The sequence below is a fragment of the Carcharodon carcharias genome, chromosome 24 (genome assembly GCF_017639515.1).
Source record: "Carcharodon carcharias isolate sCarCar2 chromosome 24, sCarCar2.pri, whole genome shotgun sequence".
Taxonomy (NCBI): domain Eukaryota; kingdom Metazoa; phylum Chordata; class Chondrichthyes; order Lamniformes; family Lamnidae; genus Carcharodon; species Carcharodon carcharias.
This window is the reverse complement of record NC_054490.1, coordinates 20,063,691-20,087,037: the sequence shown is the minus strand read 5'-3', so window position 1 is coordinate 20,087,037 and position 23,347 is coordinate 20,063,691. Positions and strand designations below refer to the sequence as shown.

Genomic DNA, 23,347 nt, shown 5'->3' with positions numbered 1-23,347 from the left:
AAGGTGGTGTTAAGCCACCCCCTTGAACCACTGCAGCCCATGTGGGTTTAGGTACATCCATAGTGCTGTTCGGAAGGGAGTTCCAGGATTTAGACTGAACAGAGGCTTGGATCCAACAACAGTGACGAAACAGTGATGTAGTTCCAAGTTAGCATGGTCACAGAGTCATAGAGTTATACAGCACCGAAACAGGCCCTTCGGCCCACCATGTCCATGCCAGCCATCAAGCACCTATCTATTCTAATCCAGTTTCCCAGCACTTGGCCAGTAGCTCTGTGTGCTATGCCATTTCAAATGCTCACCTAAATACTTCTGAAATGCTGTGAGGGTTCCTGCCTCTGCCACCCCCTCAGGCAGTGAATTCCAGATACCACCCCCACACTCTGGGTGAAAAATGTTTTCCTCAGATCCCCTCTAAACCTCCTGCCCCTTACCGTAAATCTATATTCCCTGGTTATTGACACCACTGCTAAGGGGAAACTTTTCTTCCTAGCTACCCTATCTATGCCCCTCTTAATTTTGTATACCTCTATCAGGCCCCCTCCCTCAGCCATCTCTGCTCTAAGGAAGATAACCCAAGTCTATCTAGCCTCTCTTCATAGCTGAAATGCTCCAGCCCAGGCAACATCCTGGTAATCTCCTCTGCTCCCTCTCCAGTGCAATCACATTTTTCCTATAGTGTGGTGACCAGAACTGCACACAGTACCCTAGCTGTGGCCAAACTAGCATTTTATACAGCTCCAACATAACTTCCCCGCTCTTATATTCAATGCCTCATCCAATAAAGGCAAGGATCCCATATGCCTTCTTAACCAGCTTATCTACCTGTGCTGCTGTCTTCAGGGAAATATGGACATGTACACCAAAGTCCCTCTGATCCTCTGTACTTCGTATGGTCCTACCATTCATTGTGTATTCCCTTGCTGTGTTAGTCTTCCCAAAATGCATCTTCTCAGCATTAAAGACAATTTGCCACAGCTCTGCCCCTCTTGCCAGCCCATTTATATCATCCTATAATCTAAGGCTTTCCTCCACACTGTTTACAACACCACCAATTTTCGAGTTTTCTGTAAACTCACTGATCATACATCCTATATTCACATTGAAATCATTAATGTATGCTACAGACTGCAAAGATCCCACCGATCCCTGTGGTACACCACTCGTCACAGGCTTCCAATCACAAAAACAACCTTTGACCATTACCCTCTGCCTCCTGCCACTAAGCCAATTTTGGATCCAATTTGCCAAATTGCCCTGGAACCCATGGTCTCTTACCTGCTTGACCATTCTCCCATGCGGGGCCTTGTCAAAAGCCTTATTGATGTCCTTTTGGACTACATCAACCGCCCTACTCTCATCAACACATATAGTCACCACCTGGAAACATTCAATCGAACTTATTGGGCATGATCTCCCCCTGTCAAAGTCATACTGACGATCCCTGATTGATCACTGCTTCTCCAAGTGGAGATTAATCCTGTCCCTCAGAATTTTTTCCAATAGTTTCCCTACAACTGATGTTCAACTCACTGGCCTATAATTACCTGGTTTATCCCTACTCCCTTTGTATAATGGTTCCACGTTCACTGTCCTCCAGTCCTCTTGCACCTCTACTGTGGCCAGTGAAGATTTGAAAATTAGCGTCAGAGCCCCTGCAACTCCTCCCTTGCCTGGGATACATCTCATCTGGGCCTGGGGATTGTCCACTTTTAAGCCCGCTAAAACCGCAAATACCCCCCCCCCCCCCCCCCCCCCCCACCCGTCTTAATGTTTGGAAAATGCCAAGAAGCTTTGGAGAGTTGCGGCATTGCATCTTGTAGATGGTACACCACAACGGCCACTGAATGAAAAATTTGTCACTGAAAATAATACATTAATTTACATCTTAAAGCAAAGTCATTATAAACGGCCGCTTCAAAACATCAAGTTGCCTGCAAAGTTCCAAAATAAATTTAGAAAATGTTATAAAGTAAATCATATTTGAAAATTAAGTGTCATGGATGGAATTAAAAGAGAGCAGGGAAAATCAGCTTCGCATAGCCGTGTCACTTGGGGCTGGATGAAAATAGTGATTGATAATTTCGAAAAAAAACGCAAAATCAAAAAAGTACCTTAAAATATCGCATCAGAAAATACTCTCCCTTTCGCAAATCTTTGAAATATCTTAAAGAGATGAGCGTGAGTGAACGGAGACAGAATAATTTGCATGAGAAACTATAATTCGGAATTAAAAGCATCGCCCGAACAGGGACTTGAACCCTGGACCCTCAGATTAAAAGTCTGATGCTCTACCGACTGAGCTATCCGGGCTTCGTGAAATTCTCCCATACAGCGACCTTTACTGGCTGACAGTGAACATTGCATCGTCCAAATTGTGTATTTCCTTCTGCAATTTCCCAAGTCTGTTCAGCAGATTTCTGCCACACATCCTTTCTCACTAACCCCCACCCCACCACTACCCTCACCACCCCCAAAGGCTTGCTCTCCACAGTTACTCTCCACACACCCTCACTTTTCCATTTCACGCCAACTCCTGGCCCGCACTCATTTTTCCTCTTTTTTGTTTGAGGATGCTGGGGGCTCCATGATAGAAAACAAAAATTGATACTATTGAGCTAACCCCTCCCCGCATCTTTAAAGTAAATTCAAACATTTGCGGAACAAGCAAGGAGCTGGCCGCCTAGGAAATACTTCCAAATGCAAAATACAGTCATAAACTTCATTGACATAGCCAGTAAAGAAATAAGGGACAAGGTTCCATAGTGTAGTGGTTATCACGTCTGCTTTACACGCAGAAGGTCCTGGGTTCGAGCCCCAGTGGAACCAATGCCGAATATTTTGGCCAAGTAAATGGCAGCTGAAATTTTCAAATGTAAAATTGAAATTCAGCAAGGATTATTGTGAAGAACAGCTGGTCTTCACTGAGCCCTCTTAATGCGTTCCTCACAGCCAACATGCTGACTGGAAATCTCTTTCCCAAAACAAAACATTTAATAAGGGTGCATTATGCTCATGACCAGTGAACTTAAAGAAATCTGCTGCCTCGATCTTAACTGAGCCAAAAATCCTCTTACTACGTCTTAATAACAAACTAAATCTGAATAACTTACCAACTCTTTCTACTAGCTTCCTGTTCAGTTTTCCAACTCCCTCTCACAGCTTCCCTTCCCCCATTGTCCCAATCACTGCTTCCTACTGGCCACTTCAACCAACCTTCCGGCTCACCTACTTCCCAACACCTGCCCCTCTCCCACTTACTCTCTTCCCTCTCACCACCTCTCCCTAGATCTGAGGAGAATAGCAATGAACATTCGGGAAAGGGAAGCAAGCGAGGCGGAGGGTCAAGAGAGGTGATGACAAGGAGCAAGTTTGTGGGTGGGGGGAGGTGATGAGGTCAACCATCTGAGCTCCATGACAGCACTGAAGGGGTTCCTCAGGGTAGAGTCCTCAGGCCCAACCATCTTTAACTGCTTCATCAATGACCTTCCTTCCATCATAAGGTCAGGAATGGGGATGTTTGCTGATGATTGCACAATGTCCAGCACCATTCACAACCCCTCAGATACTGAAGCAGTCCATGTCCATATGCAGCAAGACCAGGACAACATTCAGGCTTGGGCTGACAACTGGCAAGTAATGTTCAGGTCAGGTAATGATCATCTCCAATGAGGGAAAATCCAACCACCTGCCCTTTACATTCAATGCTTAACCATCTCTGAAACTCCCATAATCAACAACCTGGGAGTTACCATTGATCAGGAACTGAATTGGACCAGCCATATAAATATTGTGGCTACAAGAGCACGTAAGAAGTTGGGAATTCTGCACCTTCTGACTCCCCAAAGCCTGTTCACCATCTACAAGGCACAAGTCAGGGATGTGATGGAACATTCTCCACTTCCCTGGAGTGCATCTCCAACAACCCAACAACATTCAAGAAGCTTGACACTGAGCAGGACAAAGCAGCCCTCTTGATTAGCGCCCCATCCACCACCTTCAACATCCAATCCCTCCACCACCGATGCACATTGGCAGCTGTGTGAACCATCTACAAGATGCACTGCAGCAACTCACCAAGTTTCCTTTGCCAGCACCTTCCAAACCCATGACCTCGAACACCTAGAAGGACAAGGGCAGCAAATGCATGGGAACACCACCACATGCAAGTTTCCCTACAAGCCTCGCAGCTTCCTGACTTGGAACTGTTCCCTTGCTGTCGCTGGATCAAAATCCTGGAACTCCCTCCCTAACAGCACTGTGGGTGTTCCTATACCACATGGGCTGCAGTGGTTCAAGAAGGTTGCTCACCACCACCTTTTCAAGAACAATAAAAATGCTGGCCTAGCCAATGGCATCCATGTCCATTGAAAGAATATTAAAAATAACTTAAAAATTGTGCTAAACTGAAAATGTTATCATAACTTGCTTTAAGTGGGGCTCCTGTAATATATTCTGTTTGGAAGATTAGGGACGTTCACTTATTTCTTGGAAGTTGCAAGTCTAGGTAGCTACAAAAACAAAGTGATCTCAAGGTACATATCCATCAATCACTAAAAGTTGTACTACAGGTCAACAAGGCCACAAAGAAAGATGTGGACTTTTCTCTCAGGGATGGAAAAGTATGCAAATTATGTTGAAGCTATATTTAACTGTGTACTACACACTGTTCTGGTCATCATATCATCAAGGTAATGTGGAGGCACTTGCAGGGGGTGCAGAGAAGATTTACAATGGTGAAGCCAGAAGTATGTGGGTATACATATCAGGAAAGTATTGACTGTCTGGCTCTCTTTCTTGACAAATGAAGGGTAGCATGCAACTTAATAGAGATTGACAAAATTCTGAAAGTTTTGATAGAGTGAGTGAAAGGAGAGTTTCCTCTTGTCTCAGGAATTTTGTTGGTATAGTGTAAATGTATGTCTGGGACCAATGTCATCATGGACAGGCCATAATGTCTCATATTTGAACAGTAAGAAAAATTGATGTTCAGGGATTAAAGGGGCAGTGGCAAGATAACTTGAATACTCTGATACATGAAGTGATAAATTTTGGATGTTAGACTGAGGAAAGGCAACATAAACTAAATGGTGAAACGTTAAAGCAGCTGCAGGAACAGAGAAACCTACAGTTTCATTTCTGTTACTTTCTACTTCTTCAAGCTTCAATTTGGGGCTGAAGTTCTGTCAGTTGAACGTTGTTCTGAAAATTTCATTCTGAAAAGTGTTAGCCATTGTATTGGAGAAATGGGTCAAAAGCTTTGACCCTTAACGCATTGATATACAGGGATGTCTGAATGGACATACCGGTTTTGGTTGATTATGGTTTGAATTTGATTGTGACCCTTGCAGAAGCTCTTTAGAGTAAATGCTACAAGACAATGAATTGCTTCAGTAATGTCTGACATTTCATAAATTTCAGGCACATGAAGGAAGCAGAAAGACTGTAATATACGAAAGGAGGGATGGCAGGTATTCACCAAATTGTGAGGCCTTACTCTGGTTTGGAATGTGTCAAATTTGTTTCAGGAAATAAATGTTACAGTAATTGCCATACTGGGTTGTTGTGAATTAAAGTTCTGTTTTCTCTCAGAATAAAAATAAATGAGTCTTCAATCGAAAAACCCTCCAATATTGAATGATTCGCTCCTGTCTGCTACTGCAAAGCCCATGTGTACATACGTTTGTGTGTGTGAGAGGGATTCACTGTGTTTATTAATGATTTAAGGTGGTATGATAGAATTGCCACCTTCACCGATGACACAAAGATAAGCAACACTGTAAGCAGTGTTCTGATGAAGAGTCATACAGACTCGAAAAGTTAACTGTATTTCTCTCCGCAGATGCTGTCAGACCTGCTGAGTTTTTCCAGCTATTTCTGTTTTTGTTTCAGATTTCCAGCATCCACAGTATTTTGCTTTTATCTTATGTACGCAGTGCACCTGGAAGCTTTCTATTGTAAACCATATTAATAGCTTACTTTTTTAAAATTCATATCTGGGACGTGGGCATCGCTGGCTAAGCCAGCATTTATTGCCCATCCCTAATTGCCTTCGACAAGGTGGTGGTGAGCCGCCTTCTGGAAGCGCTGCATTCCATGTGGTGTAGATGAACCCATTGTGCTGTTAGGGAGCGAGTTTCGGGATCCACAAGGGGAAAGATTTATTCAATTCACCGAATTAAAATTCTGCAGCTGCCCGAGTGGGATTCCAGCTTTGATGAGAATGGAGTGAGTGCCTGCAGGGAATGTGCGTGCAGAGCTCTGCGGAAATGACAGGGGCATGACTGGAGGACTCTTCCAAAAAGCCAGCACATCAGGTTGCGTCCTTCCTTTCCAATGATAGAGGCACAGTGTTGCGGAGCTGGTAACAGTCATTTCTATCAGCTTGCACTGCCTCCCTCCCTGAGCAGCTCAGGTTCCGTGTACAGATCCACCGCACCCACCCCCCTCCCTGAGCAGCTCAGGTTCCTTGTGCAGATCCACCCAACCACCACACCTAGCTCCCTCGCTGAGCTGCTCAGGTTCCGTGTGCAGATCCACCCAATCCACATCCCGCACATGTGCGCATGCTCAAGGTTGGCGGAGCAGCTGGCGCAGGCGCGGTGAGCGCCGGCGTTCTTGCAGTTTGGAGTGGGTGAGGAGAAACCTGCGCATGCTCGGATTGCGGAAGGAGAAAAGTGGGGGGGCGGTTGCTGGAGCAAAGTGCGCACGCTGAAGGCTGTCGGAGGGCAACGCGCAGGCGTCGTCTCCGTCGGCCGTCTGAGGCCAAGTGACGGAGGAGCCAGCGCGCATGCCTGGGCCCGGCAATGCGCGCAGGCGCGGCCATGGCGGCCCCGAGATGAGTTAGCGGCGGCGATCCGGGAGGAAGGCGCCATGTCCCGGGAGATGTTCGCCCTCGGAGGAGGAGGAGGAGGAGCGGGCCGCCAGGTGAGGAGAACCCCCTCTCTGCCCCCCCCACCCCCCCAGGGAGCCGTCGCTGCTCAATAAACTTCCACCTCGTCCGGGGCTTCTCGGCCACCAAAGGCCGCGGCCTAAACCCGGGGCCTCGGTCTCGCCTAAAGCTCCCCCCCCACCTACGGTGGTGGAGGGAGGACCAGGTTCCCCGACCCCCCACCCCGATCTCTCCCCGACCCCCACTCCCCGAACTCTCCCCGATCCCCCCTCCCCGATCTCTCCCCGACCCCCCCTCCCCGAACTCTCCCCGACCCCCCCTCCCCGAACTCTCCCCGACCCCCCCTCCCCGAACTCTCCCCGACTCCCCCTCCCCGAACTCTCCCCGACCCCCCCTCCCCGAACTCTACCCGACCCCCCCTCCCCGAAATCTCCCCGACCCCCCCTCCCCGATCTCTCCCCGACCCCCCCTCCCCGAACTCTCCCCGACCCCCCCTCCCCGAACTCTCCCCGATCCCCCCTCCCCGATCTCTCCCCGACCCCCCCTCCCCGAACTCTCCCCGACCCCCCCTCCCCGAACTCTCCCCGACCCCCCCTCCCCGAACTCTCCCCGACCCCCCTCCCCGAACTCTTCCCGACCCCCCCTCCCCGAACTCTCCCCGATCCCCCCTCCCCGAACTCTCCCCGACCCCCCCTCCCCGAAATCTCCCCGACCCCCCCTCCCCGATCTCTCCCCGACCCCCCCTCCCCGATCTCTCCCCGACCCCCCCTCCCCGAACTCTCCCCGACCCCCCCTCCCCGATCTCTCCCCGACCCCCCCTCCCCGAACTCTCCCCGACCCCCCCTCCCCGAACTCTCCCCGACCCCCCCTCCCCGAACTCTCCCCGACCCCCCCTCCCCGAACTCTCCCCGACCCCCCCCTCCCCGATCTCTCCCCGACCCCCCCTCCCCGAACTCTCCCCGACCCCCCCTCCCCGAACTCTCCCCGATCCCCCCTCCCCGATCTCTCCCCGACCCCCCCTCCCCGATCTCTACCCGACCCCCCCACCCCGATCTCTCGCCGACCCCCCCTCCCCGATCTCTCCACGAACAGCCCCTCACCGACCTCTCCCCGACCCCCACTCCCTGATCTCTCCCCGACCCCCCCTCCCCGATCTCTCCCTGACCCCCCCCCGAACTCTCCCCGACTCCCCTTCACCGATCTCTCCCCGACCCCCCCTCCCCGATCTCTCCCTGACCCCCCCCTCCCCGATCTCTACCCGACCCCCCCACCCCGATGTCTCCCCGAACTCCTTCACCGATCTCTCCCCGACCTCCCCGATCTCTCCCCTCCCCGATCCCCCCTCACCGATTTCTCCCCAACCTCCCCTTCCCCAATCTCTCCCCTCCCCGACCCCCCCCTCCCCGATCTCTCCCCGACCCCCCCCTCCCCGACCCCTCCCCGATCTCTCCCCGACCCACCCTCCCCGATCTCTCCACGACCCCCCTACCCGATCTCTCCCCGACCCCCCTACCCGATCTCTCCCCTACCCCACTCCCCGATCTCTCCCCTACCCCCCTCCCCGATCTCTCCCCGACCCCCCTCCCCGATCTCTCACTGACCCCCCTCTCCCCAATCTCTCCGTGACCCCCCTCCCTGATCTCTCCCCGACCCCCCTCCCCGATCTCTCCCCGAACCCCCTCCCCGATCTCTCCCCGACCCCCCCTCACCGATCTCTCCCTGACCCGACCCCCCTACCCAATCTCTCCACGACCCCCCTCCCCGATCTCCCCCCCCGCGTCCCCCCCACCCCACGATTTCTCCCCGATCCCCCTTCCCTGATCTCTCCCTGACCCCCCGTCCCCGATCTCTCCTCCCCGACCCCACTCCCCCAATCTCTCCCCAACCCCCCTTCCCCGATCTCTACCCGACCCCCTCTCCCCGACCCCCCCCCCCCCGATTTCTCCTCGTCCCCCCCCCGCGATTTCTCCCCGACCCCCCCTCCCTGATCTCTCCCCGACCCCCCCCCCGATCTCTCCCCGACTCCTCCTCCCCGACCCCCCTCTCCGAAATCTCCCCGATCTCTACCCGCACCCCCCCTCCCTGATCTCTCCCTGAACCCCTCCCCGATCTCCCCCCCCCCGCGTCCCCCCCACCCCACGATTTCTCCCCGTCCCCCCGATCCCCCTTCACTGATCTCTCCCCGACCCCCCCTCCCCAATCTCTCCTCCGCGACCCCACTCCCCCAATCTCTCCCCAACCCCCCTTCCCCGATCTCTACCCGACCCCCTCTCCCCGACCCCCCCTCCCCGATCTCTCCCCGACCCCCCTCCCCAATCTCTCCCCGCCTCCCCCCCTCGGATCTCTCCCCAATCCCCCCTCCCTGATCTCACCCCGACCCCCCCCCCCCTCCCCGATCTCTCCTCCCTGACCCCACTCCCCCAATCTCTCCCCAACCCCCCTTCCCCGACCCCGTCTCCCCGACCTCCCCCGATTTCTCCTTGTCCCCCCCCCGATTTCTCCCCGACCCCCCCTCCCTGATCTCTCCCCGACCCCCCCCCCGATCTCTCCCTGATATCTCCCCGATCCCTCCCCGACCCCCCTCCCCAATCTCTCCCCGACCTCCCCCCCCCGATTTCTCCCCATCCACCCCCCCCGATTTCTCCCCAACCCCCCCTCCCCGATCTCTCCCCGACCCCACTCCCCCGATTTCTCCTCGTTCCCCCCCCCCGATCTCTCCCTGAACCCCCCTCCCTGATCTCTCCTCCCTGACACCCCCCTCCCCATTCTCTACCCGATCGCCCCCCCCCGATCTCTACCCAACCCGACTCTTCCCCCCTCCCCGACCCCCTCTCCAACTGTCCCTGGTTATTCTCTTGTTTTTTATATATCTAAAAAACCCCTTTGCGTTTTCCTTTATTCTACCCACCAACGCTTGCTCATGCACTGCCTTAGATTTCCTAATCTTAAATTGCCCCCTGCACTTTTTATACTCCTGTCGGGACGCTGCCATACTGAGCCCTTCATATCTACCATAAGGTTCCCTTTTTTCTTGATCTTAACCTTTATGTCCCTTGACAGCCAAGGTTCCCCCACCCCCACTCTCCTGCCCTCCCCCCCCAATCTCCCACCCCTCCCCCAGCCTCACGCCCGGCCCGTTCCCCCCAAAACGGCTTTGGGTGCTTGGGGGTCAGTTGGTGCTTTCAAAACTAAGTGCCCTCGATGCTTTGATGAGACAGCATGGCGGGACCTTCCCCACGCTTCTGACCCTGCTCTGGAATGGTCGATGAGGGACCTTCACTACATATCTGACCGTCCCTTGGGAATGTTCGATGAGGGACCTTTCCTTCATATCTGACCCTGCCCTGGGAATGTTAGATTTGATAACAGACATTCCGCAAATACACAGACCCGAAAAATGAAATCCTTAAAGCTCAGAAGAAGTTAACGTTGAAGGTTTTATTCCTGGAGCGGTTTGAGGTGGTTTGCTCTGGAGTGCTGGCAGTCAGGGCTGTTTGAGGAGAGGGAAGAATAAAGAATGCAAGGTGGAAGCTCCATGTTTGATGCAGACTGGAGAGGGGGGGAAAGTTGGAGAGGATAGAGGAAGGAGAAGAGGAGAGAAGTGACAAAGGGGAGAGAGAAACGACAGGTGAAGACACAACAGGATAGAGACTGGGCAGGACTGGAGAGAGAGATGGGCGAGTTAGGGACCTTTCAGTGAAGCAGGGTGAATGAGGCTGTTGAGGGAGAGCGGCAGAGAGAGTGATGGGGAGGCAGAGAGAGACTGAGGGGGTGGTTGCAGTAGAGAGAGAAATGGGGAGGAAGAAGACGACAAATAGGTGAGGGGTGAAGCAGCTGACAGAGAGGAGCAGGAGCAGCAGATAGGATAGAGGGGAGTTGGGGTTGGAGATTGGGGGTGGAGCGAGAACCACAGACAGGCTGGAGGGGTTAAAGACGGTGGAATGCGAGATGAGGGAAGAGATGGGGAGGAGAGACAGAGCGAGAGGGCTTAGAATGGAAGAGTCTTGTATTGCTGTGAGAAATCATGCACAGGAGTTAATTGTGCTTTTCTGTGAGCACGAAGGATGTATGTAGTTGTAAGGCTCTCTAACGACCCAGTAACGTGCAGTCGGGGCAAGGATCTCGTGATGAGATGGGTGGGGATTTCTAATGTTGACGTGGGCACACGATCAAGGATTTGCTTTCTGTTATCACATGTTGAACCATGAGGCTGTTGATTGAATGTCATTTTGGAAAAGGCAGCCTACCTTCTGTAGCAGAGCAACTTCAAAGGGCCACATGTCCTGTTGCCATGCTCAGGGTAATTGATCCCCTCATATTTCAGCCCTTTTCCCAAAACAACAGCAACAATTGTTTGCTGAAAATAGTGATGATCAGCAATTTGAGACTGGCCTAATTTGCGGAGGAAGGAGAGTGTGTTTGGAGAGAGAGTGAATGGCGTCCGTTATTATTTTATGGTGGGGAAACGTTGTGAGCTGGGCTGTTGGGCGTCCCTGATTTTAGCCTTCAGCTGCCTTGGCCCAAAGCTCTGGAATTCCCTTCCTTAAACTCCCCACTGTTAAGATGCCCCTTGAAACCTACCTCTTTGACCCCGGCTTTGGGCACCCCACACCAGCATCTCTCTCCGTGGCTCCAGGTCAACTTTTAGTCTGATAATCGCTCCTGTGGAGCAGCTTGCGACTTCACAGCATTAAAGATGCTGTGTAAATGTGGATTGTTGCGCATGTTGTGCAGGTTAAGGTGTGTTCCAGGCCATAGGGGACCTGGCATCCCCCTTGGGAGCAGCCAATCCCAAGACTATCGGGCGCATTTCGTGAAAAACTGCGACCACTGCACTGGGGCCTGCTGCTTGGTGCTGTAACCTATATCCCTGAAAGACTGGACACATGCGCTCTGGGATCTTTCTGTGCTGAAATTGGTTGCGACGATTGCTGTCAACCTATTTCCCTCTGGGCTGAATTTTGAATCGTGGGAAAGGACAGCACTTCGGGATGTCTGAAAGCACTTGACATGCAATGAAATACTTTTGAAGTGTGATAGCAGGCGGGGTGGGGTGGGGTGGGGGGGTGGGGGTGTTGGCCAAACCATCTGCACCTTAGAGCTGCCTGCGCTCATCTCCAGAGCCTCAAGAGCCAGCAAGACACTGGCAACCTTTACAAACGCATCTTTATTACTGTTACGCACACTTATGTGCTCTCCTTCCCCACTCAGCCCGCACTCACTCATTCATACTTTGGTACGATCCCAGGTGACCCTAGAATAGAACCCAGCTTGATCGACCCTAACTTTGTTTGTTTAGACACGTGGAGAGGAACTACTGAACAGAGGCACAGGGGTCAGCTGATGAACTTTTAACAAAAGAATAAAATATTTATTCAACAAGAAAATATGAACTATCTTACAATACTCCTTTACCCGCATCTGTACCTTTACATGTATATATGGATTTGTAAGGATAACACAGGTTAGAAAAGCTACCTCATAGTACACAGTCCATGTAAATCTATGGCACCCTGTGGTTGGGGGCACCACAGCCTGAAATCAAGTGACGGATGCCACCTCAACCAGATGCTATGGATCTTTCCACAACTCCCCCCAGACGCTTGTCATACCTTAACGGTCTCACTGAATTCCGTCTTTCACACGAGGGTTTCCACTCTCCAAGACCTCGCCTTGGAATCTTCTCCCAAACCGATGCTTTCTCTCAGATGCCTTGCGCAAGGGTTTACCTCCAGGGTTTCAAACTCTCCTTCTGATGTTCCGCTCTCCTGGGTCACTACATGCATTCCAGCTGCCTTTCACACCCCCTGGCTCTCTGGCTCAGCCGTCAACAGTACACCACATGCCCATAGCAAAGAGTTACAGACTTTCAGTTGTCTCTTTATACCTTCTTGCCTCTTGCAAGCTGTTCTCACTTTAAATCTACTTTCTGCAGCTTATGTCTCTTTACGCCTGAAGCATGGAGCCTTTCTCTCTGCCCCTCACTCTTAACTTCACATAACAGGACTTTTTCTCAGGTTCCTGCCCTCCTTTTAAGTAGAAGGTCAGCTTGGGACTTTCCCCTCTTCCACTCCTCTCGATTTTTGGTTTTTTTTAAACTTGGGACCTGTCCCCTTTGCTCCAGTCTCTCCTGTCAGCAACTTTCAGAATCAAATGCATTCAAACAGCTTCCAAAAAAACTTAATGGTTCTCGTCTTGCGTGTGTGCCTGTGGGAGGGACCTGCCTCTCTGACCCCGCTGTCACTAGGCAACAGTCCAATCCTTCTACCCTTGTATGTTTGCCTTCTCTTTAGGGGTCGCAAAACTTCTCCTTAGAAATGCTAGCACCTTTTTAAAGTGAAACTAAAACTCCGTTTGTGTTTTCTTAACATACAGATATAGAAATATAAATCAAACTTAAACTTTAAAGCTAAAACTCATCCCTAACACCCTTAAATACCAATATAACTAACTTAAAGTATCTCTATTTCTTAATTTTCCCTCCCACCCCCACTCCTCACCGGTGCCTTCCCTCTCTCCCATCCCCACTCATTCAAGCCCTCCTTCTCCCGCTCACATCTACTCATTGACTTCTTCCTCCTGTTCCACCCTCTCCCCTACTTGGATGTAGTTTTTCCATGAGATGTGGACATCGCTGGCTAGACCAGCACTTCTTGCCGATCCCTAATTGCCCTTGAGAAGGTGGTGCTGAGCTGCCTTCTTGAACTGCTGCAGTCCACGTGAGTGTACGTATACCCGCACTGCTGTTAGGGATGGAGTTCCCGGATTTTGACCCAGCGACAGTGAGGGAACGGGATGGTGTGCAGCTTGGAGAGGATCTTCCAAGTGGCGCTGTTCCCATGCACCTGCTGCCCTTGTCCTTCTACGTGGGAGAGGCCATGGGTTTGGAAGGTGCTGCCTCCACCTTGCTCGGATGTGGGAGAGCTGGAGTGGAGCGAAGAGGCTGCCAGGTCCCGAACATTAGGCCCTGATTCTCTGTATGCCCCGCCCCTCCCCACCGGCCCAACTCTTGTCCTCCACCACCCCCGCTCGCCCATCCCTCTTTATCTTTGGCACGTTCTCAGCCTCCCCACCCTGCCCTCACTTCCAGTCCACCTCCGCCCCTACTCTTACCCCAACATGGCAGTATTGACTCCAGCAGCTGAGGCAGCAACCAACAGGCAGAGATGATCCAGTGGCAGGAAGGCTCTCTGCAGGCAGCATGTCGGCGCAGCAGCTCCTGGTGGTGTTGAGGGGGGTGTTGAGGTTGGTGCTGGGGCGCTTGTGTGTCGGTGTTGCCTGTGCGTCACCAAATTGCAAAAATGGGGCCAGTCAGGTTACTGTTTGGCTGGCGGATATGGCCATGCACCGTTCTTCAGAATGATCCTTATTAATCTCCCTGCCTCAACAGCCATCCCGCTTAATCTGTAAAAGCAGGGAGCTGCATCATATCAGCAAGAGAGCCACATGTGGCTCATGAGCCATGGCTTGGCTACCTGTGTTGGTCATATAGGATACAGGACAGCCAATGTGCACACGGGGCGCTCCCTACAAGTAGCAGTGTGAAAATGACCAGATAATCCGTGTTTCTGTTGAGTGAATCACTGTGCAGAAGAGGCCCTTTGGCCCATCGAGTCTGCACCGACACGTGAGAAACACCTGACCTACCTGCATAATCCCATTTATCAGCACTTGGCCCATAGCCTTGAATATTATGACATGCCAAGTGCTCATCCAGGTACTTGTTAAAGGATGTGAGGCAACCCACCCCCACCACCCTCCCAGGCAGCACATTCCAGACTGTCACCACCCTCTGGGTAAAAAAATTTTTCCTCACATTGGCATGTGTGTCGATAGATCTCTGAAGGTGGAGGGGCATGTTAGTGGGGTGGTGAAAAAGGCATATGGGACACTTGCCTTTATCAATCGAGGCATAGATTACAAAAGTAGGGAGATCATGTTGGAGTTGTATAGAACCTTGGTGAGGCCACAGCTGGAGTACTGTGTGCAGTTCTGGTCGCCACATTATAGGAATGATATGATTGCACTGGAGGGGGTGCAGAGGAGATTCACCAGGATGTTGCCTGGGATGAAACATTTAAGTTATGAAGAGAGGTTGGATAGACTTGGGTTGTTTTCTTTGGAGCAGAGAAGACTGAGGGGTGACCTGATCGAGGTGTACAAGATTATGAGGGGCATGGACAAGGTGAAAAGGGAGCAGCTGTTCCCCTTAGTTGAATAGTCAATCACGAGGGGACACAAGTTCAAGGTGAGGGGCAGGAGGTTTAGGGGGGATGTGAGGAAAAACTTTTTTACCCAGACGGTGGTGACGGTCTGGAATGCGCTGCCTGGGAGGGTGGTAGAGGCGGGTTGACTCACATATTTTGAAAAGTCCCTGGATGAGCACTTGGCACGTCATAACATTCAAGGCTATGGGTCAAGTGCTCATCCAGGGACTTTGGAAATGGTAAATGGGATTAGGTAGGTAGGTCAGATGTTTCTCACGTGTCGGTGTAGACTCGTTGGGCCAAAGGGCCTCTTCTGCACTGCGAGACTCTGTGATAATTTGTGTGACTCGAACCCAAGGCCTGCTAAGCCAAAGGCAAGAGTGCCACCTACTGAGCCACAGTTGGCACCTGTGAGGGAAAGGATCCATAATCTTGTCTGAGAGCTTAGAGTGACGAATACTGAAAAACGATTGCAGCAATTACATAAGGAGTACAGCAGCTTAAAGGGTGATTTGTTTGACTTGTGTGATTTTGAATGGGATTTTTAGGGAGAAGCTTTTTCCTCTGCTGGGGCTTGTCTAGGAGAAGGAATCATAAACACGCATGAATAAGGAGCAGGAGGAGGCCAGTCAGCCCCTCAAGCCTGCTCCGCTATTCAGTAAGATAATGGCTCATCTTCGACACATGCTGCACTTTCCCACCCATTCACCATATCCCCTGATCCCCTGAGCGAGCAAAAATCTATTGATCTCAGCCGTGAATCTACTCAACGACTGAGCATCCAAAGCTCTCTGGCGCAGAGAAGCCCAAAGAATTCCAGACCATTCAGGAGAGAAGTTGGGAAACAGTTCTTCAAATACAGAATTGTAAAAGTGTGTTCCACCATTTCCCGCTCCACCCCCCCAAAAAAAAGTAGATTTTTGTTGGTTTAAAAATTTAAATTTGAGATGGGTAAACTTTTCCTTGCCAAAGATATTGCGGGAAATGGGGCAAAAGCAGGTTGACAGAATTAGGGTACCAGACAGCCATTGAATGGCAGAGGGGCTGAATGGCCTCCTCCAGTTCCTGTGCAGCAGACTGGAGGGCTTAATGGCCTCCTGCTGTTTTCATTCCCCTCTGCTGTTGCTATGCCAATTGGCTTACAATGGAGAGCTGATGTCGCAGAGACCAACTCTATCCACACTCTCCCCCACCCCCACCCCTAGCTACGGTGGCTATGCAGACTGCAAAATGCGTCCACAACACTAACGGGCTATTCACTCCAACTAGTCTGTGCTCCACATGAACCCCTGCCCACTCCAGCTCATTTCACTCAATCATTATATCCTCCTATTCCTTTCTCCCTCGTGTGTTTATCCAGCTTCCCCTTAAATACATCTGACCTCAGTATCACTCAGGGAGTTACTGTGCAGAGTTCTGGTCTCCATATCACTGGGAGTTACTGTGCACAGTTCTGGTCTCTGTATCACTGGGAGTTACTGTGCAGAGTTCTGGTCTCTGTATTACTGGGAGTTACTGTGCAGAGTTCTGGTCTCTGTATCACTGGGAGTTACTGTGCACAGTTCTGGTCTCTGTATCACTGTGAGTTACTGTGCACAGTTCTAGTCTCAGTATCACTGGGAGTTACTGTGCAGAGTTCTGGTCTCTGTATCACTGGGAGTTACTGTGCAGAGTTCTGGTCTCTGTATGGCTGGGAATTACTGTGCACAGTGACTCCTGGTGTGATACAGAGACCAGAGCTATGCACAGTCTGTAACTCCCAAGTATAATCTTGCCTCTAACTGTACCCATGTTCCCTTCTCACAGTCCCTTGATGACAGCCCAAGCGAGGAAGATGAAGAAGCCCTCCGAGAAGAAGACCACGATATCGACCAGTTCAATGAAGACACGTTTGGGACCGGAGCAGTCGGTAAGTCTTGGTCCTTGTGGTTTGTTTGGGTGCTAGTTGAATGCTAATGTGTAGATGTTCCACCCCTCTCATTCTTTCAATCGAAGAACATAAGGATGTTGCCTGGGATGAAACATTTAAATTTAAGAAGAAAGATTGGATAGACACGTGTTGTTTTCGTTGGAGCACAGAAGACTGAGGGGCGACCTGATCGAGGTGTACAAGATTATGAGGGGCATGGACAGGGTGGATAGGGAGCAGCTGTTCCCCTTAGTTGAAGGGTCAGTCACAAGGGAACATAAGTTCAAGGTGAGGGACAGGAGGTTTAGGGGGGGATGTGAGGAAAAACTTTTTAATCCAGAGGGTGGTGACGGTCTGGAATGCACTGCCTGGGAGGGTGGTGGAGGCGGGTTGCCTCACATCCTTTAAAAAGGTACCTGGATGAGCACTTGGCATGTCATAACATTTAAGGCTATGGGCTGAGTGCTGGTAAATGGGATTAGGTAGGTAGGTCAGGTGTTTTTCACATATCAGTGCAGAGTCGATGGGCCGAAGGGCCTCTTCTGAACTCTGCGATTCTGTAAGATAGGCCACTCAGCTCTTCGAGCCTGCTCTGCCATTCGATGTCAAAGCTGATCCACTTCAACACCATCTTACTATCCCCGCACCCCTTGCTGTTTTTAATATCTTTAAATCTATTTATCTGAGTCTTGAACACACTCAACGACTGAGCCTCCACAGCCCTTTGGGGCAGAGAATTCGAAAGATTCACCTCCCTCTTGAGTGAAGAAATTCCTCCTCATCTCAGTCCTAAATGGCCTGCCCCCTATTTCCGACCTGGTCCTAGCCCCCTCCAGCCAGGGGAAACATCAACCCTGTTGAGCCCTGTAGGAATTTTGTAGATCACTTCTCATTTTTCTAAACCTCAGAGAATAAAGGCCCAGTCTCTTTAATCTTTCCTCCTAGGACAATCCCTCCATCCCAGGAATTTGTTTGCTGACCCTTTGTTGCACTTGCTCTCAGACAAATGGTTTCTCTCCTGAACTAAGGTGACCAAAACTGTACACAGTACTGCGGGCACAGTCTCACCAAGGCTGCATATAATGGCAGCAAGACATCTGTACTGCTGTACTCAATTTTTCTTGTAGTAAAGGCCAACATACCATTTGCTGCCTTAGTTGCTTGCTGTACCTGCATGTTATCATGTCTGATAGTCCTGGCTCTCACTTGGGTCTGGCCAATACTCATGTCACGTTAGTTTTTCAATAGTGAGTAAGGGATTTGTGGCTTCCAGGCCAATCGCTGTCTGGGCACTTGCTTGATGGTACGGGTGAGTGTCCTTCAGCAAGTGGTTGGCAAGGAATTGGGAGGTGCGATTATACATCTGTTTGATTCTCCACCTAACGCGGCAGGTAGCTAGCTAAGAAAGTCAATGGCCCATCTGACCCTTCTGAACTTTGGTCTGGCAGAGGACTGGGAGGAGCAGCATGAGGGTCTGGACGATCAAACCGGGGACCCAGACGACCTGCTGAAGGAGAACAACCTGGCGGAGAGCATCAGCAAGCTGGTCATTGACAGCGACCTGGAGGATCCTGCCATCATGAGGGCTGTGCCTTCCAACGCCCCGCTGCAGGTGAGCCAAACTTAGCCTCTTCCAAATGCCCCACAGCACCGGCTCTGACCAGATTGTACTCTTGTCCTGCTTTGGATTTCTTGGGGAGAATGCTGACACTGCAAGGGACAGGCTGCTTTGTCAACTGTACGGTCCCCACCTGTTTTAAACCTCACCCACTGATCCTGCATCTCTCTCACAGGCACCTCCTCGACTGAACCCCAGTATGTGGGAAGGGCCCATGGTGTTTGGAGGAATTGGAAATCCCTTCCTCTCCCACTTAGAGGTATGTGCATTCACCTGTTCTTGAGTTCGCTTTCATTTCTTTCAACTGAACTTGGCTGCCCCCTCTACATGAGTAAAGTTGCAGAATGGGTGTGTAATTTGCAAAGTAGTTTCATTTCAGTTGGTTGTGTGAGGTGGTGCATTTTGGCATCAAGAATGAGGAGAAAATGAATAAAGAAGGTTCCATACTGCCTGGAAGTGAGCAGTGTGTTGGGGCGGGTTAGCGAGGGAATCGATGAGGGAGCAGAGAGGAGAGCTGCGGTGGGGGGGAGAGGGAGTGAGGAGAGCCGCAGCAGGGGAGAGCGGGGACGAGGAAAGCGGCGGGGAGAGCAGCGGCGGCCGGGCCGAATGGGGAGAGCGGCAGCGAGAGGGAGCACGGAGAGCAGCGGCAAGGGGGAGTGGGGAGAGCAGCGAGAGGGAGCGGGTAGAGCAGTGGCAAGGGGGAGCGGGGAGAGCGGCGGTGAGGGGGAGCGGGGAGAGCAGCGGCGAGGGAGCGGGTAGAGCAGTGGCAAGGGGGAGCGGGGAGAGCGGCGGTGAGGGGGAGCGGGGAGAGCAGCGACGAGGGAGAGCATGGAGAGCGGCAGTGGCGAGGGGGAGCGGGGAGAGCGGCGGCGGCGATGGGGAGCTTGGAGAGCAGCGGCAAGGGACAGTGGGGAGAGCAGCAGTGCCGAGGGGGAGTGGGGAGAGGAGCGGCAAGGGGGAGCGAGGAAAGCAGCGGCGAGGGGGAGCGGGTAGGGCGGCAGCGGCGAGAGGGAGTGGTGGGAGCGGAGAGAGCAGCGGCGAGGGTGAGTGGCATTGGCGAGTGGGAGCAGAGAGCAGCGGCGAGGGGGAGCGGGTAGAGCGGCAGTGGCGAGGGAGGGCAGTGAGAGCGGAGAGAGCAGCGGCGAGGGGGAGCGGGTAGAGTGGCAGTGGCGAGGGGGAGCGGTGGGAGCGGAGACAGCAGCAGCGAGGGGGAGTGGGGGGAGCGGCGGCGGCGAGGGGGAGCAGGTAGAGCGGCAGCGGCGAGGGGGTGCAGTGGGAGCGGAGAGAGCAGCGGCGAGGGGGATTGGGTAGAGGAGCGGCAAGGGGGAGCGAGGAAAGCAGCGGCGAGGGGGAGCGGGTGGGGCGGCAGTGGCGCGGGGAGTGCGGAGAGAGCGGTGGAGGCTGGGCTGAGCGCGGGGTTTGGGGGGGGTGGGGGGGGGGGGTGCGCAGTAGTGGGGGTAGTGACACCGGGCAGGATCGGCAGTGGGGGAGAACTGGGAGGGCGACGGCAAGGGGAAGCAAGGAGAATGGCTGCAGGGGGGAAGCGGGAGAAGCAGCGGCGGGGGGAGGAGCACCGGCAGGGCTGAGCAAGAGCTGGGGTAATGGTGGGGTGGGGCGGGGGTTAGCAGGAAGGGAGGGGTGGGCTGGCCGCGGGAGCTGGGGCAGCGGCAGAGGGTAGCATGAGTGGGGGCGGGGAGTGGCGGCAGCAAGCAGGAGCACGGAGAACGGTAGTGTTGTGGGGGAGAGTGCCGGCAGTGGGGAGCGGGAACAAGGAGCGGGGCGGCGGGAAGTGGTCAGCAGGAGTGTGGCGAGGCGGCGGTCAGAGCAGCGGTGGGTGCGAATAGAGCGGTGGAGCAGGGAAGTCAGGTGGGATCCGGCACTGAGTTTTCAGATGACAAAGCGGTTGATAAAACCGCCAATGTGCCAGAGTAGGAGCTGACTTCCTGATTTCCGTTCCCTGTTTGCGCCTGCAGGATTTGCAGCGTTCATCTATTACGCGTGTTGAACTTGGTGAAATGTCCCAAGGCGTTTCAAAGCAATAACCGCAAAGAAAAAGAATTATTTTGACACAAAGTTACAGGAGGAGAAATCAGGAAAGATGACCGAAAGCTTGATCAAAGAGTTCTATTATGAGGCACATCTTCAGAGAGAGAGAGAGAAGCAGACAGGGTTAGGGAGGGAATTTCAATACTTTGGGCACTGGCAGCTGAAAGCCCAGCTGCCAATGGTGGATCAGTTGAACCAGGGATTCATTGGAGGCCAGAATTGGGGTAGTGCAGAGATCTCCAAAGGCTATGAGGCTAGAGGAGATTAGAAATTGGAAGCAGCAAAGCCATACAGAGATTTGGAAACAAGTGTGCAGATTTAAAATGGAGACATGTATAGGCTGGGAACCAGTGAAAGTCAGCAAGGGTGATGAATGATTAGGCTCTGGCCCTTTGTTTTTGAAAATATGATTTTTCAACTGACTGGAAATTTTGCAATTTGAACTGAGACGGAGCAAACTGCTTAAAAAATGCAAGGCCGCATTGCAACGTGAAGGTGAGAAACAAACAAGTCACCTTCAGGGGAGTGTGAAGAGAGGGGCATTTCCTATATTCCAGACACCCATCAAAACCCGTATCGAAGGAAGAGACATTAAAAATGCAAAGTTCTGGATACTGAAACAATGGCTGCCGCAGACATAGACACCCAAAACATCTTGGAAGTACACAATGGATGAAATGTTTTAAGGCAGGACTGCCCAGCCGCTAGAAAGAGATTGCAAGTGACACAGGTGGTGTGTAAAGGAAGTCCTCAGCAGAGGAAACGGGCTGAAGGCTGCTCTCTCCCCCCCACCTCTCTCTCTCTCTCTCTCTTTTGGAATATGAGTGTCGCCTCATTTGAGAAGCCAACTCTACCAGAAACCTACCAGCAAATCGAGATCTCGTGATAATCGCAGCAACATCTACATCTGGCCGCACCCAAGAAACCAGCTAACCCAAATGGGCCTCGCCATTTAAAATATATACCTCAAGGACAATCAAAGGACGCTCAACCGTATATTTGTTTACTTTTTTTTTAACTGGAAGCTAACTCCCTTATTTTTGTGTATGTGTGTGTGTGTGTGTGTGTGTGTGTGTGTGTGTGTGTGTGTGTCCGAATGCTTGCATGAGGGCCAAATGTTTGACGTCGCATTCATAAATTTTCTCTCTCCTTTACTCAAGAAAGTCTTGTTTGTTTGGCCCCTTATTGCTCACAGCTTAATTAGTTAAATACATTCTGATTTGGAAAAGGCATGTCCTCATGAAAACTAAACTTAAACCTTTGTTGTGACCAATCGAGAAGGCTGCCAGTTTCGGATGGACACACGTTTAGGGAGGGTGGAAGATGAGAGACCGATTAGGAGAACGTTAGTTTGGTTGAGCCCAGAGATAACCAAGGCATGGATGTGGGTTTCAGGGGCTGAGCTAGTCTAAGTCGAGCGGCTTACAGTAGCGGAAGTAGACAGTCTTTAGTGTTGGTGTTGATATGTGGTCGGAAACTCAACTTGGAGTAAAATGCAATACTAAGGTTGCGAACAGTGTTCCTCAGCTGTAGACAGTTACAAGGAATGGACAGGGCAGGGTACAAGCATTTTAACAGTTGTAAATATTGGCTTCCTCCCAGGACACCTTCCTCCCTCCCTGTAGCACCCCCTCCTCTGACCCTGTCACATAAATATTGGCAACTCTAGAGAGTGCTCTGTCCCCTGTCATAAACATTGGCACATTCCCAGGACAAGCCCCCACTCCTCCATTCCCCTCCTTACATTTTGACAGCCGGAGGAATGCCCTGCAGCCCCCTTTGTTGAACGTTCAGACACACCCAGGGACCTTCTGTACCTACTGAGACATACCCATGATACCCTAACATACTCCTGGGGATCTCAGGCTCAAAGGACTGAATGGCATTCTCCCTGATGACTTGGATGTAATAGTATTAGAAACACAATGTTAGCATGCGGGCACAATGAGCAGTTATGAAGGCAAGTGACATGTTGGTCTTTATTGCAATGGGATTGGTTTCCAAGAGTAAGGAAGTCTTGCTACCGCTGTGTAGGGCCTTGGTGAGACCATACATGGATTATTGTGTACAGTTTTAGTCTTGATATTTAAGGAATGTTATACTCGTGATCGGTCCCTGAGATGGGACCTCTGTCCCACAGTGAGAAGTTGAGTAAGTTGGGCTGATCGTCCCTGGAATTTTAAAGGTTGAGAAGTGATCTCATTGAAACCCACAAGATTCTGAAGGAGCTTGACGGGGTTAGACACTGAGAGATTGTTTCCTTCAGCTGGGGGATTTTCGATCACAGGTACCATCTCAGGATAAGGGGCCAATGTTTTCAGACTGAGATGAGGAGAGATTTCTACACTGAGAAGGTTGTGTATCTTTGGAATTGTCTACCAGAGGGTTGAGGATGCTCCATTTGTTGAGTATATTTAAATCTGATATAGACAGGGTTTTGGTCTCCAAAGGGATCAAAGGATATGGGGTAGGGGCAGGCTCGTACAGTTGAACAGAAGATCAGCCATGATCATATTGAATATTGGAGCAGGCTTGATTGGTGCTGTCATCTTTTCCTGTTTCTCATGTCCTTATGCCCTTGTATCCTTTTCCTATGTAACAGATGCATGGGACTGAATGGTCTAGTTTATTCCTAATATGACAAGCTCAAGGGCTTGAGTGATCTGCTTTTTCTC

The 23,347-nt window shown here is 51.7% G+C and overlaps 1 protein-coding gene and 2 non-coding genes across 3 annotated transcripts in view; 2 read left to right on the top strand and 1 right to left on the bottom strand.

Annotated features, from left to right (window-relative positions):
- Positions 1-2,240: 2,240 nt before the first annotated feature.
- Positions 2,241-2,313, bottom strand: trnak-uuu. The gene has a single exon. It is a non-coding gene; the product is annotated as a tRNA-Lys (tRNA).
- A 443-nt stretch (positions 2,314-2,756) lies between these two features.
- trnav-uac lies at positions 2,757-2,829 on the top strand. The gene has a single exon. It is a non-coding gene; the product is annotated as a tRNA-Val (tRNA).
- A 3,931-nt stretch (positions 2,830-6,760) lies between these two features.
- Positions 6,761-23,347, top strand: part of patl1 (PAT1 homolog 1, processing body mRNA decay factor) — a 50,171-nt gene continuing 33,584 nt past the window's right edge. Inside the window, exons 1-4 of the mRNA XM_041173978.1 lie at positions 6,761-6,927; positions 16,906-17,008; positions 18,457-18,620; positions 18,802-18,885. Of these exons, the coding sequence (XP_041029912.1) occupies positions 6,874-6,927; positions 16,906-17,008; positions 18,457-18,620; positions 18,802-18,885 (405 nt within the window). The 5' untranslated portion in view covers positions 6,761-6,873. The remainder of the gene's footprint in view (positions 6,928-16,905; positions 17,009-18,456; positions 18,621-18,801; positions 18,886-23,347) is intronic.